Genomic DNA, 14,173 nt, shown 5'->3' on the forward strand with positions numbered 1-14,173 from the left:
GGACAAATGGCGTTCCATACATCTTAGACCTCTGGGTTGTGTCTTTGCATGTTTGTATTGGGGAAACCAATCTTACCTTCCTGCAAACTGTGAGAAGTCCATCAGTGTAATATAGAGGCTTAAGATATCAAGAGAGAACAATTATGCAACATGCTCTCATTTGTTAAAAGATCACTTGTGTGGATGACCTGACCAAGCGCTACCAGAGGAAAAGTCCTATACTGAGCATGAAGACAGAGGCATTTTAAGCCTCTTCTCATTCTCAGTCAAGCTCTGAAGTCTGATTTTATAACAGAGACACCTACTGTAGGTAGGGCCGGGTTGTACTGACCTCTGTGTTACCACATCTATGTCTCAAACTAGTTAAACTTTGTGGTCATCGACTGCTGGCGGAAATGAGGAAGTATCACGTTGCCACTGTATCTACAGCTGAGGTCAACAATAACTCTGGTGAAGGAAGCTCAGGCTTCAAAATCAAGACTCAGAGGACAATACTAATTTCCTCTCCAGATGTATTTATTTAGGTATGAATTCTCCACATGATGGAGAATTCTGAAGAAGCCATTCAGATGAGCGATGAAATGCAGATTGGATTGTTTGAATTTGTTCTGACAAGTGTCAGAGGTGACAGAGGGTGATCTGTTCTAAATTGTAAAGGCTGTGAGACATCTTAGACTAGCTCTAGTGAGAGCGAGAGAGAGTGAGAGGGCCAAGTCCTAATAAAACTTGGGAAAGTAAGGCCATCTATTGGTATTCAGATGTAAGTACAACTATTGCATGATTTGCAATAGTTAGTGGTCATTTTCATAAATAACATCAAAATCTAACCAAGTTTAATAAATCTAGCTAGGCAGTGCTGCAAAGCACAATGAATTGAAATGCAGTAAGTGTATACAGTATTATACTGGTTCCATGTACTTCACCTCATAATTTTTACATGACAATTTGGGATTGTCTTCGCAAAACTGCAAAAGCTACCACGCTTGTTAATTCGCTGTGTGCCTCTTCCTGTCAACTCCACTGGCATGTGTGATGATTGCATTTTGTATTTGGGGTGAACGTCCCTCTGCAGATCCTATCTGCCCTGCCTCCTGCTTTTGATCTTTTTTTTTTTACAGAGCACATGTCTGTTTTTAAACCTCACCATAACCAGCCCTTTGATTTTTACATGTGCTTCACGAAATGCAATTTGAACCTTTTCCACGCCATTAAACCTTATTCGTTCCACTGTATAACCACCACCACTCCTCCTCAGAGTTTCCAAATAAAACGGATCCAGCTGTGTGCGGCTGTGCGCCCTCCGTGCGTCACACTGCTCTGCTGCGCGGTGGACTGGCAGACAGCAGCGACTAGGAGGAGGAAGAGAAGGAAAGATGTCCGGCATCATGCTGCTGTCGATATCTTTGAGTTTGTGCTTGTCGTGGGCGACCGGCGGCACGGCGCGGAGCGGGGCAGTGATCCTGCGGGACGCCCTGGAGCGGGGCCCGGTCAGTCTGAACGACATGTTCCGAGAGGTGGAGGAGTTGATGGAGGACACCCAGCACATACTGGAGGAGGCTGTGGACCAGGTCTGCGTGATATTTTATTCATTCATACAGTGTTGTATATTTAAGTGGAGAGAGTGACAGAGAGTTCAAATAACTTGCCATTTATCTAGTGTTCTATCATACATATTATGTATAACAGTCAGTGTCAGTCATTACACGTTTAATTGTTTTGGTGGGCAGCTTAATTGTGACTACCAGGCTGAAGTATGTGTTGCAACACTGCACATAGTTTCCTTGTCTGCTTTATGTCTGACCCATACTGTCTGAATACTAATAATAGTCCTCATCATAATAGTAATTGCTCAAAAAGTATATTGTCCAGTTAATTCAATAAAAGAAAAGGTAATATGGAATAACCACATATACTTGTGTGACTGAGAAGGTCTGTTATTTTCCCCTGGAACTGGATTTCAACAGGTCTAATAAGGCTGCTGATGTTTCAGTAGAAAGTGTCTGGTTTTGATCATTCGTGAACTACTGGGAAGTTTTCCCTTTATGTCATCCAGTAAATTGAGATTAATATGAAACAGAGTAACTGTATGTCAACAAACTGTCCACAGTGATCTGATGTATGGACATAATGGAAATGCCATGTGCACTATTTTATATAAGATTTATGAATGGATTCCACATGTATTCTAACATCCCATCCGACAGATAACTACTGAGAGTGCTAAATCATCTTTAAGGTCACTGGATCTGCTTCCTAACTACAACAATGAGACGAAGAAGATGATAAAAGATGGAGACAGAGCCGTTCAGGTCCTAGATGGAGCTGACAAGGTAGGGGGTAACTTTTGACAGTATGGCAAAATATGTAACTCTCAGACAAAAGGTCATTTTTTCATAAATGGAGAAAACCAGCTTTGTTTACAAAGTTACGCCCTTTACATTTTTGAGTGGGTTTAGGAATGGGCTGTAGGGTTGTGAAACACATACAAGAAACACAAAGACTGTGATTGTTATTTAAGTGATTGTAAGAATCGCTTCACATGAATAAAACACAAAAATACCAGTATAATTACTTTTCTGTTTGAGGTCTGATACAATATGTCACCATTTTGCCATTTATAGGAGCCTAATAAAACAGGAGAGCTTCATTTTTCACACATCCATATGGAGATTTCTGGCCAGTGGAACAGTATGGATCACGTGAGTCTTTTGCCTTCCCTGTCTGGTCTATGTGAATAATTAGAGGACTATGGGCCCAATGCATTCTGGCCTAAGCTTCCTGGTAATTTGTTTCACTCCATCCTGATGCTGACATGATTAGAAATACACAAAATAGCTGATCGAGACTGAGTTCTCATGAGAGTGGGCGTTTTGAGCATATAGCAGTGTAACGTGTTGGGTCTGCTTATCCAGCTGATATAGCCTGTTGACTCAGGATTCCGGAAATGTGTGTTTGGTTTTCAGACAGAAACACGAAATCTAACTGCCCCAGTTTTAGACCAAATGTAGTAGTGATGATGGGAACTGTAAAGGCAGCCCTTTGGAAACACGGATAAAGGTTTGAGTCTTTATCATGTTTAATCACTTTCCAGTGAGCATCAGTCATATGTTATTTTTCATTCAAAAATTGTCAGCGTATTCAGAGCACTTAAATGTAATGTTTCCACATTAACATTTCCCTCAGTTTTGTAAAAATTCATAGTCAGAGAGGTGGAGTGCTTTCTAAAACAGCAACTGTATTGTCTCAACTCGTTTTATAAAGAATGAGGTCATCCAGCAAACCGACCTACCATATACTTTTCATAGTTTTAACCAACAGGAGGCCAGCTTGGATTGAGGTCATTATTGCTGCTTGCCGCCTGTTTTGCCATTTTACTTCACAACGGTAGTTTTGATCTTTTGCTTTCCTGGCAGCTGTACAGAAAGTGGTTACGTTAATAGAGCTTGCTGCTGGAAAAAATACCAGGGAAGCAAGTAAGCCTGCAAGCTGCAGGGTAAGGTCTGCTCCTCTAAAATGACTGACTGTATAGAAATTTCACCCTCTACATGGAGTCACCCTGGAATTACACTCAAGGAAGTCACAGTAAGGTTGGCTGACTCAGCACTTCATAGTAAATACCCTGTAAACATTTTTTTCTGTGATTTTAATGAATTGACTAGTCTAGGCTAAAACTGGGACGCATGTGGTTGAAATGTTAATGCTTTTTAGATGCCAGTACTGTTGTTTTAATGGGATTTTAGTGGCTGGAGGGTTTGCAGTAGGTGATTACTCTCAAACAAATGCTCCTGCTTTCTAACTGTCACCTAAAGCTGTTACAGCCTTATACAGAAAAAAAAGGTATTAAAGTGTTTCAAGTAAAAATGTTTCAGACATTGTGGCAACTACGTTTAGCTGTTGTTTAAAAGTGATTTCACTTAGTTATTATGACTCAGCATCATTCTAATGAAAATTAGATTAGAAGTCTTACAATATACAGACAAACAGAATTCCGAGGTAACGTCTCCATCTTTTTTCTTTGGTGACTGCAGTGTCCTTCTATAAACACTAACACTACTTAATCTAATTGGCTTTTGAACTCTCCTGTGTTTGAGGCTTTGGATAATGATATCATTGAATTGATGACAAAAATATTTGTATTTCAACATTGCTCAGGCATCCTAAACAGCCCACACAAAGCTCACTCTGATCTTCTTGTTGGTCTGTCAGTCCACTAGTCCCATTTTTTAAAGACCAGCACAGAGTTCGAAATCACTCCCTTGTTCACTCATTCAGTATTCTATAACTTTCTTTGAAACAGTACATTCAATACTGAAATATAGCCGTTAGCATTTAGCTCAAACTCTGTGTGCCCCTTCTCAAGTGACCCAATTGCCACAGCAACTTTGTTGGTATGGCTACATGGAAAAGCTACACATCTGAAAACCATACAGCTGTTAAAAAAATACTTTAAGAGCGCTGCTGGTTCTGGCAGGAACAGTCACACTGAGAAAGCAGTGCTAGTGTTAGCGGCTAACTCTAAGCATCCTGGGCCCTAACTCCTCACAGTCAAGGCAATAACTGAAACCACAAGCTATTTTCTAGGACATGTACCCATATAGTGTTAAAAAATACCAAATTCAGGTTGTTATGTAGGCTTTTAAATATTTATAGTCTCCAAACCCAAGCTGAGATAACCCCATTAACCATCATGTTTTCTCAGACTCTAAATATCTCTGTAAAACTGGTGGAGAAAATACTGATGTTCCTTTTTTTGACTTTGTAACTTAAAGCTAATATACTTTAATTCACAAACAAGTTTAGAACAAGTTAAGTTAAATATCAAATAATGAAATTTTAATCTATCATTAATCACAATTAAATCATATCTGAACTGAATCGTGTAACATCAATATTCCTGTAGGCGCCTGAGCGAATGTGGGGCAAATGCATCCCCAATATTCAATTAGGGGGAGCAAAGTTATGGTTTTGCTATCCCACTTTTTGTCTTTTTAAAAATAAACTTATCATCATACAGTCCTGGCAATCAGGTGATTATATTTAAGCAGCCTACATCAGTGATTGTTTTACTATTTTCAGCAACCGACAAAAACAAGTAAAAAAAAAAATCACACAGTTTTGGACCACCCTTTGAGTTGGTTCAGTCAATGATCGTTTGCCACAGTGTGCACTGGCTGTCAATCACGGTCTGTCAATCCACACAGGAGTCTGACTGTTCGGCTGTTGAGATGGGATGTTTTCGAAGGAGCCAAATCAAAGAATCAGCTCCTTTAAGTGTAACGTGGCTATTAATATTTTGCATTAGCCCTGTTGATTTTATTATTTGGGATGTAGTGGAGGGTAAATGCACATAAACACAGTTTACCCTCCTCTTTCAAATGCAACTTAGAGTTTACTCACCTTTTTATGAGTTTACCATTACCTAACACTGGACAGTTTAACCAGCGGACATTTATACTTTACCCACCTTTTATTTTACCACTTCATCCTCTCTGTGATTTTATCCAGTTACTGTTAATATGTCAGGCTAATTTGCTGCCTCACTCTCTCCCTCGCCCCACACAACAGCAGACTAACTTAAAATAGTGTTTCCCAAACCTCTATTAGAGCATGCACCCCCTTTCCAGCATGTTTCCCATCCAACCCTGCTTCACCACAACTGGCTCAAATGGGATTCTATGAGCCGTGCAGTTACATTCAACCAAGTGAGGAACACACAATCTCATAATGAGTCACTATTATTTATCTAACTGTAACACTGAGTAGGCCCTAAACAAAAGTTTCTTTATGTTTTGGAAATTATCCACTATTGTTACCACAAGTCAGGTTAGGTGGAGTAGAAATGCAGGAAATTTATGTATCTTTTCAAGTTTGCTCCCCCATTTTAAAACATAACCAGGCACCCATGAATATCGCCACAGTCTGCGCTGACCACTGCTCTGTTGTAAATTAGCTGAGCTAACGAACATCCAGTGAGTGGAGTGGCATAATCTGTAGAAATACATTTAAATGTGTCTAGCTAGCTGGATGCTGCCCTCATCCGGGTTTAGAGTGTCCATGATGGGTTACAGCCATAGACTGTATAAAAAGACACATCTCCACTTCCACTGTACAAAAATAAAGCCAAATTATCCCGGGCGCAGCCATCTTGCCCCGGTGACATCATTTGGAGGAAGAGTCTGTGCAGTAGTGATCGGGGTTGGAGCAGCAGTATTGAGGTCACTCCCATACACCCGCCGTGTAACCCCCTTTTTATAGCATCGAATAACTAATTAGAACCAAACTTATCAGAAAAATTAACACTTGAACATGCATCAGCGTGATAAGAACTACCTAAAATGTCAGAATGCATCTTTGGGAAAAATGTGTTTGACATGTACTTTGAGTTTTTAGTTTGGCTCATGTCCCATCCGCTAACATGGAGGTGGCGGGGTTTATGACCTATTCTGCAGCCAGCCACCAGGGGGCGATTGAGATGTTCTGGCTTCACTTTGTGGTCCATCGTTATGTACAGTCAATGGTTACAGACAAAAGTATAGAAATTAAAACTAGCTAAAAGTAGGTTAAATGTAGCTGGATGAAAATGAGCTAAATGTGGGCTAAGGGTGGCCAGGCAAAATATCTGCCATGAGCTCAGTCCTTTAACTGGCAGTGTTTAGTGCCTTATATGACAAATCAGAATAATTTATGTGGCGGTTTGTGCAAAGCAACTGCATCAATGTAACATGCTACAAGTTAAAAATGTGGATTAAGCTTAGTTGGTTGATTTTACAGCTAATTGAGGGCTTGGCTTGCTGAGCTGCAATTTCACCAGAAATCACACAGGCTTAGACATTTCAATGGGGTCTAATGCTCAGTGAGCAGACTATGTTACAGTTCTTTCTCCTTTTTCTGCAAAGTAATTTGTGGAAAATATTTTTAAAGAGAGGTATAAGTTGTTACTAGACATATGAGACTAATAACAGCTGTAGTCATCTGGCATTTATTAAGATAATTGCAGGGTATTGTAGGTAGTGTGGTCCATAGTTGTAGTTTCCAGTGTGTCTCTGTTGCCTCAATAATGTCTTATCTCATGTCAAATGCTACAGAAAGAAATAACATCTCTAGTTGCGCAGAATATGTGCATATTGACAACAGCACAGATTCATTATTATTTTTATATTTACATATTTTCCATGTTCTTTCCACTAAGAGCATTATGAAACTGAATGTCTCAGGTAGAGGACAATATGTTGGGGGGACTGAGCGGAAAGGAAAGTTTTAACATCAAAGACACATAGTTACGCTCACTGTGAATTTTGAAGACAGAGATCTAATAATGCACTTGGTAGCAAGTGTCTATCATTATGAGTATCCCTGTTTAATAACAAACAGATTCTGCTGTCAGGCTCTTTATCCTGTCTCAGCCAGCCTCAATAATGTATGCTGTTTCAGATACTTTGCTGTTTCTATGCTGATTTCCCAGAGGCAGCACACACAAGATAAAGACTAAAAAAATTCACAGCAGGCCAGTGCTGTTTTTGGCAGACTGCTTCCTCTGCCCACTGGAAAAGAGTCAAGCTAAATCTCAAATGTCTGATTAGCATTCCAAAACAACTCTCACTTTACCTTTGTCCTTCTTTGCCATGTACTTTTGACCAACACATTTTTTATCAACAACCTAGGAAAGAAATCAAGTGTAGAGGAGAAAGAGGGGAGACAACTCTTGCAATTTAGCCCTTCTGTATAATTCAGATGTCACTGATGTTGTCAAGCAGTTTCCATGGAGATGGACTGTGGCTGGCAGAAACACAACTTCACAACTACTAGGAACTCATTAGATGGTTGAAGTGAACAACTGTTACTGTGATATAGTAAAATGTAGACCATAATTATATTTGGTTTAGTTCTTGGTAGTGCGGCATATTACATTGAGCTTATGTTTTAGATTAATGCAATTATTTTGTCTAAAGCTATAATAAATAAAACATCATTCAAATCAAAATGTTTAAACAATAATTTTGGTTTCTATACAACAACAAGGTGGAACAGAGGAACTGGATGATTTGCAATGACAACATTTAAGTGACCACAAATCCTGGTCTACAGTCTAGTTCGACCCACTTTTTCAATGTGAATTTAAATTCTGTGGTCTGCTACTGACTATGTATGTACCTCTTGTTATCTCTCAACCCAGGAATGCATGGTGGATGAGGACTGTGGTGACCTGAAATACTGCCTGTATGAGATTGAAAACTCCAAGTGCCTCCCCTGCATACCAACAGATATGGTGGGGATTCAGTCAGTGTTGTCTTTTGTGGTTACTGCACTGATCAATATTTTTTTTCAACAATGGATCAAATGATGATGTGTAATGTGAAAGGTGTCGCTTGTAATGACTAACCGCCAGGGAATTATCACCTGACACGGCAGTTCCCCTCAGCTCTACAGACTGTTTTAGTGTCTTTAAGCTCATTGTTTTGGTTCTATGACCTGCAGTTTTGTTGTTTGCCTCCTTCTCACTGCTCTCATAAACCTCGTTTCCTTGTTAACAGCTCTGATAAACTGACTGTACAGTACTACCTGCCTAGCATCAACAGACAAAGTTAGTGTCTAGCTGGTGAAAATAGTGGAGCATTCAGCTGCTTCCATGTCTGGTGAATCTGGTGAACATAGGCAACTGTTTGCTTAATAACTTCGACTTCATAAGGTGATAATGTGATTTTTTTGTGGCCAAAAAAATTGTTAATGCAGTTTTAAAGGTGCAACATGTAGAGTGTTAAAATATCAGCACATCACTTTCACACTAAATGTCATTGAATGGGATAATGGCCACAATCAAATGAGACCATGACTGAGAGAATTGGTTGCCTCCAGTGGCATTGTTGATCCTAGCCTTTTATTGTACTTAATCGCTAGCATCAACTCTTTGTTCCACATTCCTCATCAATCATTTGCATCTTGTCACAGAAAGTATCTTTGTGTCTTGGTAAAAGGTTACTGAAAAGGATAAATAGCGAAAGCCTGCAAGTGAAAACTAACAATGATGACCTCATCTCTGTTCACCTGTAGGAACAGCACCCTCTTTCTGCTCTGTGCTATAAAGCAATATCCCTATGTTCTGTAAAGCAACCCAGCAGCAGATTTTGCAAATGATCTGACTCACTGCTGCATAATGACAAATTAAGTGTAGAGGCTACCAATCTAAGCATTATAAAGTCATAGAAACATGCATTATCATGATAAAGTGTCTCAAAACAATGCAAAAAATAACAACAATGTTGCCTGAAGTGTTAATCCTGTATAGTAAAGCAGCATTAATAAATCAAATATCACAAATATCTCAATGTTAAAAAGCTACACATTTTACCTTGCCTTTTACTGGAAATACTAAAAAGGATCCATGAAAGAATGGATGATGGTACAAAAATACATTAACCATGTGACCAACTGACCATGTGTGTTTTACATATATGTTTGCATATCTGAATGTGTGTGCCCACCTAGCCCTGCACTAAGGATGAGGAGTGTTGCTCAGATCAGATGTGTGTGTGGGGCCAGTGTACAGTCAATGCCACCAAAGGAACAGAGGGGACTATCTGTCAGGGTCAGAGTGACTGCAGGCCGGACCTCTGCTGTGCCTTTCAACGAGGTGAGCTTTAACAGTGATACCCTCAGAGACTGACCCGGAAATGACACATAACAAGACAGACAGACTTACCTAACCTGTCTCATTTAATGTCATGTCCCACATATATAGCATGAGCTCAAATACACGCTGTAGCGTATGTTATTTTAAGTCAAGTCTGCTGAGCTCAGGTCAAATCACTTTAGCTTGTATGTCTTTGCACGTCCCTCACGTAAGCTTTAATTTTCCCTGTTCTTTTTTCCATAATCTAATTTTCTCTCATTTTGATCTATTGCATCCACTATAGTATACTATATTATATTAATAAGCAGCACAGTTATATCTTCTGTTGCTTCTCATATCCTATTTGTTTTTGCGTTGGTATTTTACGTTGCTTAAAAATGTTCTTGTACATTTTGTTGCTACTACTAGTACTCTTATTTTGAAGGTAATTTGGGTCGACTGACACACTTAAAGGGAAAATTCTGTGCATTTTATGTGGATGTCCAATCGGTGCTGATGGTAAATGCTATATTGAACAAGAAGGCTGAGTTTGCCGAGTAGTCCTTGGACAGAGGTGTGCTGGAGACCTTCAGGATCCCAGAGATAAACTAGAAAAGACAACCAAGACCAGTAGGGCCGAGAGGACAGATGACCATTGAGTAATATATGAGTATTTTTGTCACCTAACGCAATGTTTTGGCCAACAAAGTAACGTTATAGGTAAGGGTGGTAATCCCACAGGCTAGGGCGATGTTGGACTAATGTTGTAAAATTGAGGGACAGTCAAGATAAACTGTGTGAACATTAAGCCTCATTTGAAGCCAATTAAATAACAAGTGTGTTGCTGCTTTTTGTGGAACATTATACTGCAGCGCTAGCTCAGCTAGCGTCAGCTTTGTTGTTGTTGTGTGTGTGTGTGTGTTGCTGCTTTATGTAAATGTACTTGATAGATATGCCGTGGGGGTAACAAATAGCTACGTATGAAAAATAAATGGTCAAATGCAGGAATTAATTTGCTTGGCAACGTTGTGTAACTTTGATTGGCACCAGCTCGGAGGGCGTGGACGCCAGAAACTCGCACACAATGCATCCTGGTACATGTAAGCACTGTTCCCTGAGCAGGAGAACTCTGCTTAGTCGATCAATATAGCACTTACTGAGGAATGTATTGCTTCAGTTGACTACATTTACCATCAACACTGCCTGGACATCCACGTAAAAGGTGCCAAATTTTCCTTTTAATTTACAAAAATACATATTTTCTCACTGACCACTAGAGATAGCTTTTATTCGCCAAGGTTTGTAGGTGTCTGCCTTCCGTGTCCGCCCCAATGCAATGGAGGTGAATGTTTGTGTTACTTTAATGAATACATTTCAAATTTTTTTAAAGCCAATGTCCTGGTTGCTCAGTAAAGGACCTCACTGTTAACAGTTTTCATTGGATCTGATTTCTACTGAGGAAATAGTCCCTATGAATACTTTGAACAGGGTGGTCTGTGGATTATTCAGAGTAACGGACACATCAGTACATAAAACTAAAACTATCTGCATGGCTAAATACCACTAGAGATAAGTGAGATTTTGTGTGTGTGTACTTTGTGTGAACTATCTATAATTTTTATCACTCTTTCATACATTCTTTAATGTTACAAACTGGTTGAATATAACCACCCCCGTTATGTTCTTAATTAAATTCTAATAGTTATTACTGCAATAATTCATTGTTCCTACAGGGGTCATTAAAGAGTAATTTAACACTGAAAAGCACCGTTGCACTGCTCTCTCTCATTTAATGTTTCACCTGATCACAACCTGCATCACTAACGAGAGCGTGGTAAGAAGTGTGCATTGTTGCACACCCAACAGTGATGTCATGGTGTCCTGGAGTAGACCTGTACATCACTGAAGCAAGGTGAGAAGTTAAACCACTTGAGGTCAGCAAAAACTAAATCTTCAGGGGGCGCTAAGTTGACCTTATCCTAAGGTTTCATATTTTCTTCTCTCTCTAGCTTCAATTGAACTTAAGTCAAACACATAGTGTATAACCTCCTTGAATATACAGCACAAGGCCAAATATACTGTATAAAAGCCATCCAGTCTCAAATGGAAATGGTAAGGAAAAGATTACTGGCCAATGAGATCTAAAGGACTGACATGGAAGCAGTGAGAGTGGAAGAACATGTGCACTCTCATGTTGACTGTTATTTTTTTCTTTTTATCACAGTCAGACCAAATAGCATATGTACAGTAGAACTAGTCTGATTTTGATTTAAGTAACAATCTGTGATGGTTCAATATAAATAAATTCCAACTCCAAACAAAAAGGAATGGAGAAATCCATGGAAAAATGCTCTTGTCTGAGACTAGTCTTAATGTCTGTGAAACTGGGCCTGAGAATCTGAAATGGGCTTTATATTTTTGCTTTGTGTGTAACAGCAAGAACTGGGCAGTGATAGCGATTAGCAGTGAAACAGTGTCCACTGTGGCTGAACAGGCAAAGTAAAGACAGTTTTGGACTTCCATTATTTTTCTCTCTGCTTCCTCCAGAGCTGCTGTTTCCAGTGTGTAATCCCAAACCAGAGAAGGGGGAGTCCTGTCTGAGCCACCCCAACCTGCTGACGGACATGCTGGCCTGGGACCAGGAGGGTCCCCGTGACCACTGCCCCTGTGCCGACGACCTCCAGTGCCACCCTCATGGGTGAGAGCGAACATAGTATACATTTACACTTTAAATCCCCCAGAAATGAGGAGGATGTATAATAATTATTCAGATTGAAGTAAAATCTTATTGTTGTAAATTTGTAACATACATCAGACACGCTGGGATGACAATAGATCTAAGTGATATATGGAGGAATAGAAGTACGCAAAAGCAGTACTGCAAATGTTTTGTTTTTTTAATTCCTTTTTTTCTCTCTCACAGACGTGGATCTGTTTGTGGAGAGTAGCACTGGAGTTGGAGCGAGCACGAGGAAGTTATACATAACCCTGTCCAGGAGCTATACTAACATGCTTACTGAGCATTCACCAAAGAACGGCCCACCTGCTGATCAACACTTCATAAAAGAATAGGATGTTGCTTCAGGACAGGATTTGCACTGTATTATTTATGCCTTACTACCAATGTGTATTATATATCATGAAGTAAATAAAATACTTGTTTTTAGTTTTGACTGAGAACCAAGAAAAGCACTATTGTGGTATTTTTGGATTCACAGACGGGCTTAATTTGTTTTTTGCTGAGTGGATGAGAACACAAGCAAAAGATAGCACTGACCACTGGGGGGCAAACTTTTGTCTCTTTTCTGTGTGTCAGGAAGTGTAATCTGAGAAATAACACACACATACTCACACGCATAACTTCCTGGAGACACGAAGGAAATATTCAGGATGAGGCTGATAGCCACATGATCGTAGTGTAGACTGATGCAGATCTCCATCTCTCTCACTCTCTCTCTCTTTCTCTCTCTCTCACACACACACACACACACACACACACACACACACACACGCACGCACACATAAAAATAATACAACTGTAGGAAACAAAAAGGTCTTTGACTTGCATATTAAGATAGATTTTGGATTCATCTTCAGTGTTTTTCCACAGAGAGGCTGAATATCTAAAGTCCTCTGTCCACACTTTGCTGCAAAATTACAGTCTGCTTTTATTTTTCTAATTTTTCATTTTAGTTTTTGCGATCTTTTTGTTTTTATTAATCTTGTTTCTTTTCAGAAACATGTATATTTTGAATGGATAGGTTTGTATTTGCATTTGAAACCCTTTGCTTATCACGCAAAATATCTTAAACAACATTTCCTGTGGGAAAACCAAAGATCCTGCAATTCTGTTAAAACTGCTCACACCCTCCTCTAGCATATGGACACCTGTGGAACAATCTTGTAAAGTGGGAGAAGCAGTTGGTTTCAGAAGTATGTTTCCTTTTGAATTTCTGTCTGTAGATTCATGTTATAGTTATTGATCCTCATCCACCTTTAATATAGTGAAGACACCAGCCAGAGCTTTAAAATTGGGAGTTCTTGTTAGGTTTTCATTGCAATCAGGAACTATCGTAGAAAAGGTTTCAGTCGTAGTCATCTGGACACTGTTTTCAGAATCAAGTCGTTTCGGCTCCCATCCGGAAGTCATTCTCAATTGTGAAAATGGTCTGAGAACTCAGAAATTTAAGCTACTCTGTGACTACGACTGAAACCTTTTCTACGATGGAACACTCCTGGACCAATGAGTGACTACACCGTCTTAATCAGGAACTATATTTTTCAGCATTAATCCAAAATGGATCCAAAGTCCAAATGAGAACTTGTACAATTTATCCAACAAGTTAGACAAAGCTCAGGCTCTAGCTTCTGTTGGCTATGTGTGCATGGTGTCTCAATGACTGATTTTAAATCCTATAGGGGTCTTATTGTGTGGAAACCTATCGCATACTGTATATTACCAAACAACTGCCCCTGCCCTCAAGGCCGGATTACCAACAGTGCCTCAAATGTCCGCATGTCAGTTGGTTTTGGTAATTTGATTGCAAATTTGTAAGTGTGTGTTAC

At 39.6% G+C, this 14,173-nt stretch overlaps 1 protein-coding gene across 1 annotated transcript; it reads left to right on the plus strand.

The window, feature by feature from the left end:
* The first annotated feature begins 1,246 nt into the window (after positions 1 to 1,246).
* On the plus strand, positions 1,247 to 12,799 carry dkk3b (dickkopf WNT signaling pathway inhibitor 3b). Its single transcript, XM_044194299.1, has 7 exons — positions 1,247 to 1,568; positions 2,205 to 2,330; positions 2,622 to 2,699; positions 8,174 to 8,266; positions 9,484 to 9,628; positions 12,155 to 12,305; positions 12,531 to 12,799. The coding sequence occupies exons 1-7, from the start codon at positions 1,374 to 1,376 to the stop codon at positions 12,553 to 12,555; spliced, it is 813 nt and encodes a 270-aa protein (XP_044050234.1). The 5' UTR covers positions 1,247 to 1,373; the 3' UTR covers positions 12,556 to 12,799.
* Positions 12,800 to 14,173: the final 1,374 nt, after the last annotated feature.

This window comes from Siniperca chuatsi, linkage group LG4 (assembly GCF_020085105.1).
Source record: "Siniperca chuatsi isolate FFG_IHB_CAS linkage group LG4, ASM2008510v1, whole genome shotgun sequence".
NCBI lineage: Eukaryota > Metazoa > Chordata > Actinopteri > Centrarchiformes > Sinipercidae > Siniperca > Siniperca chuatsi.

Excerpts from the sequence above, each read along its gene's own strand:
- dkk3b (XM_044194299.1), top strand. The coding sequence starts at position 1,374 with ATGTCCGGCATCATGCTGCTGTCGATATCTTTGAGTTTGTGCTTGTCG. Across the intron at positions 2,331-2,621 it reads TCCTAGATGGAGCTGACAAG|GAGCCTAATAAAACAGGAGA; the intron begins GTAGGGGGTAAC and ends TGCCATTTATAG. Across the intron at positions 9,629-12,154 it reads CTGCTGTGCCTTTCAACGAG|AGCTGCTGTTTCCAGTGTGT; the intron begins GTGAGCTTTAAC and ends TGCTTCCTCCAG.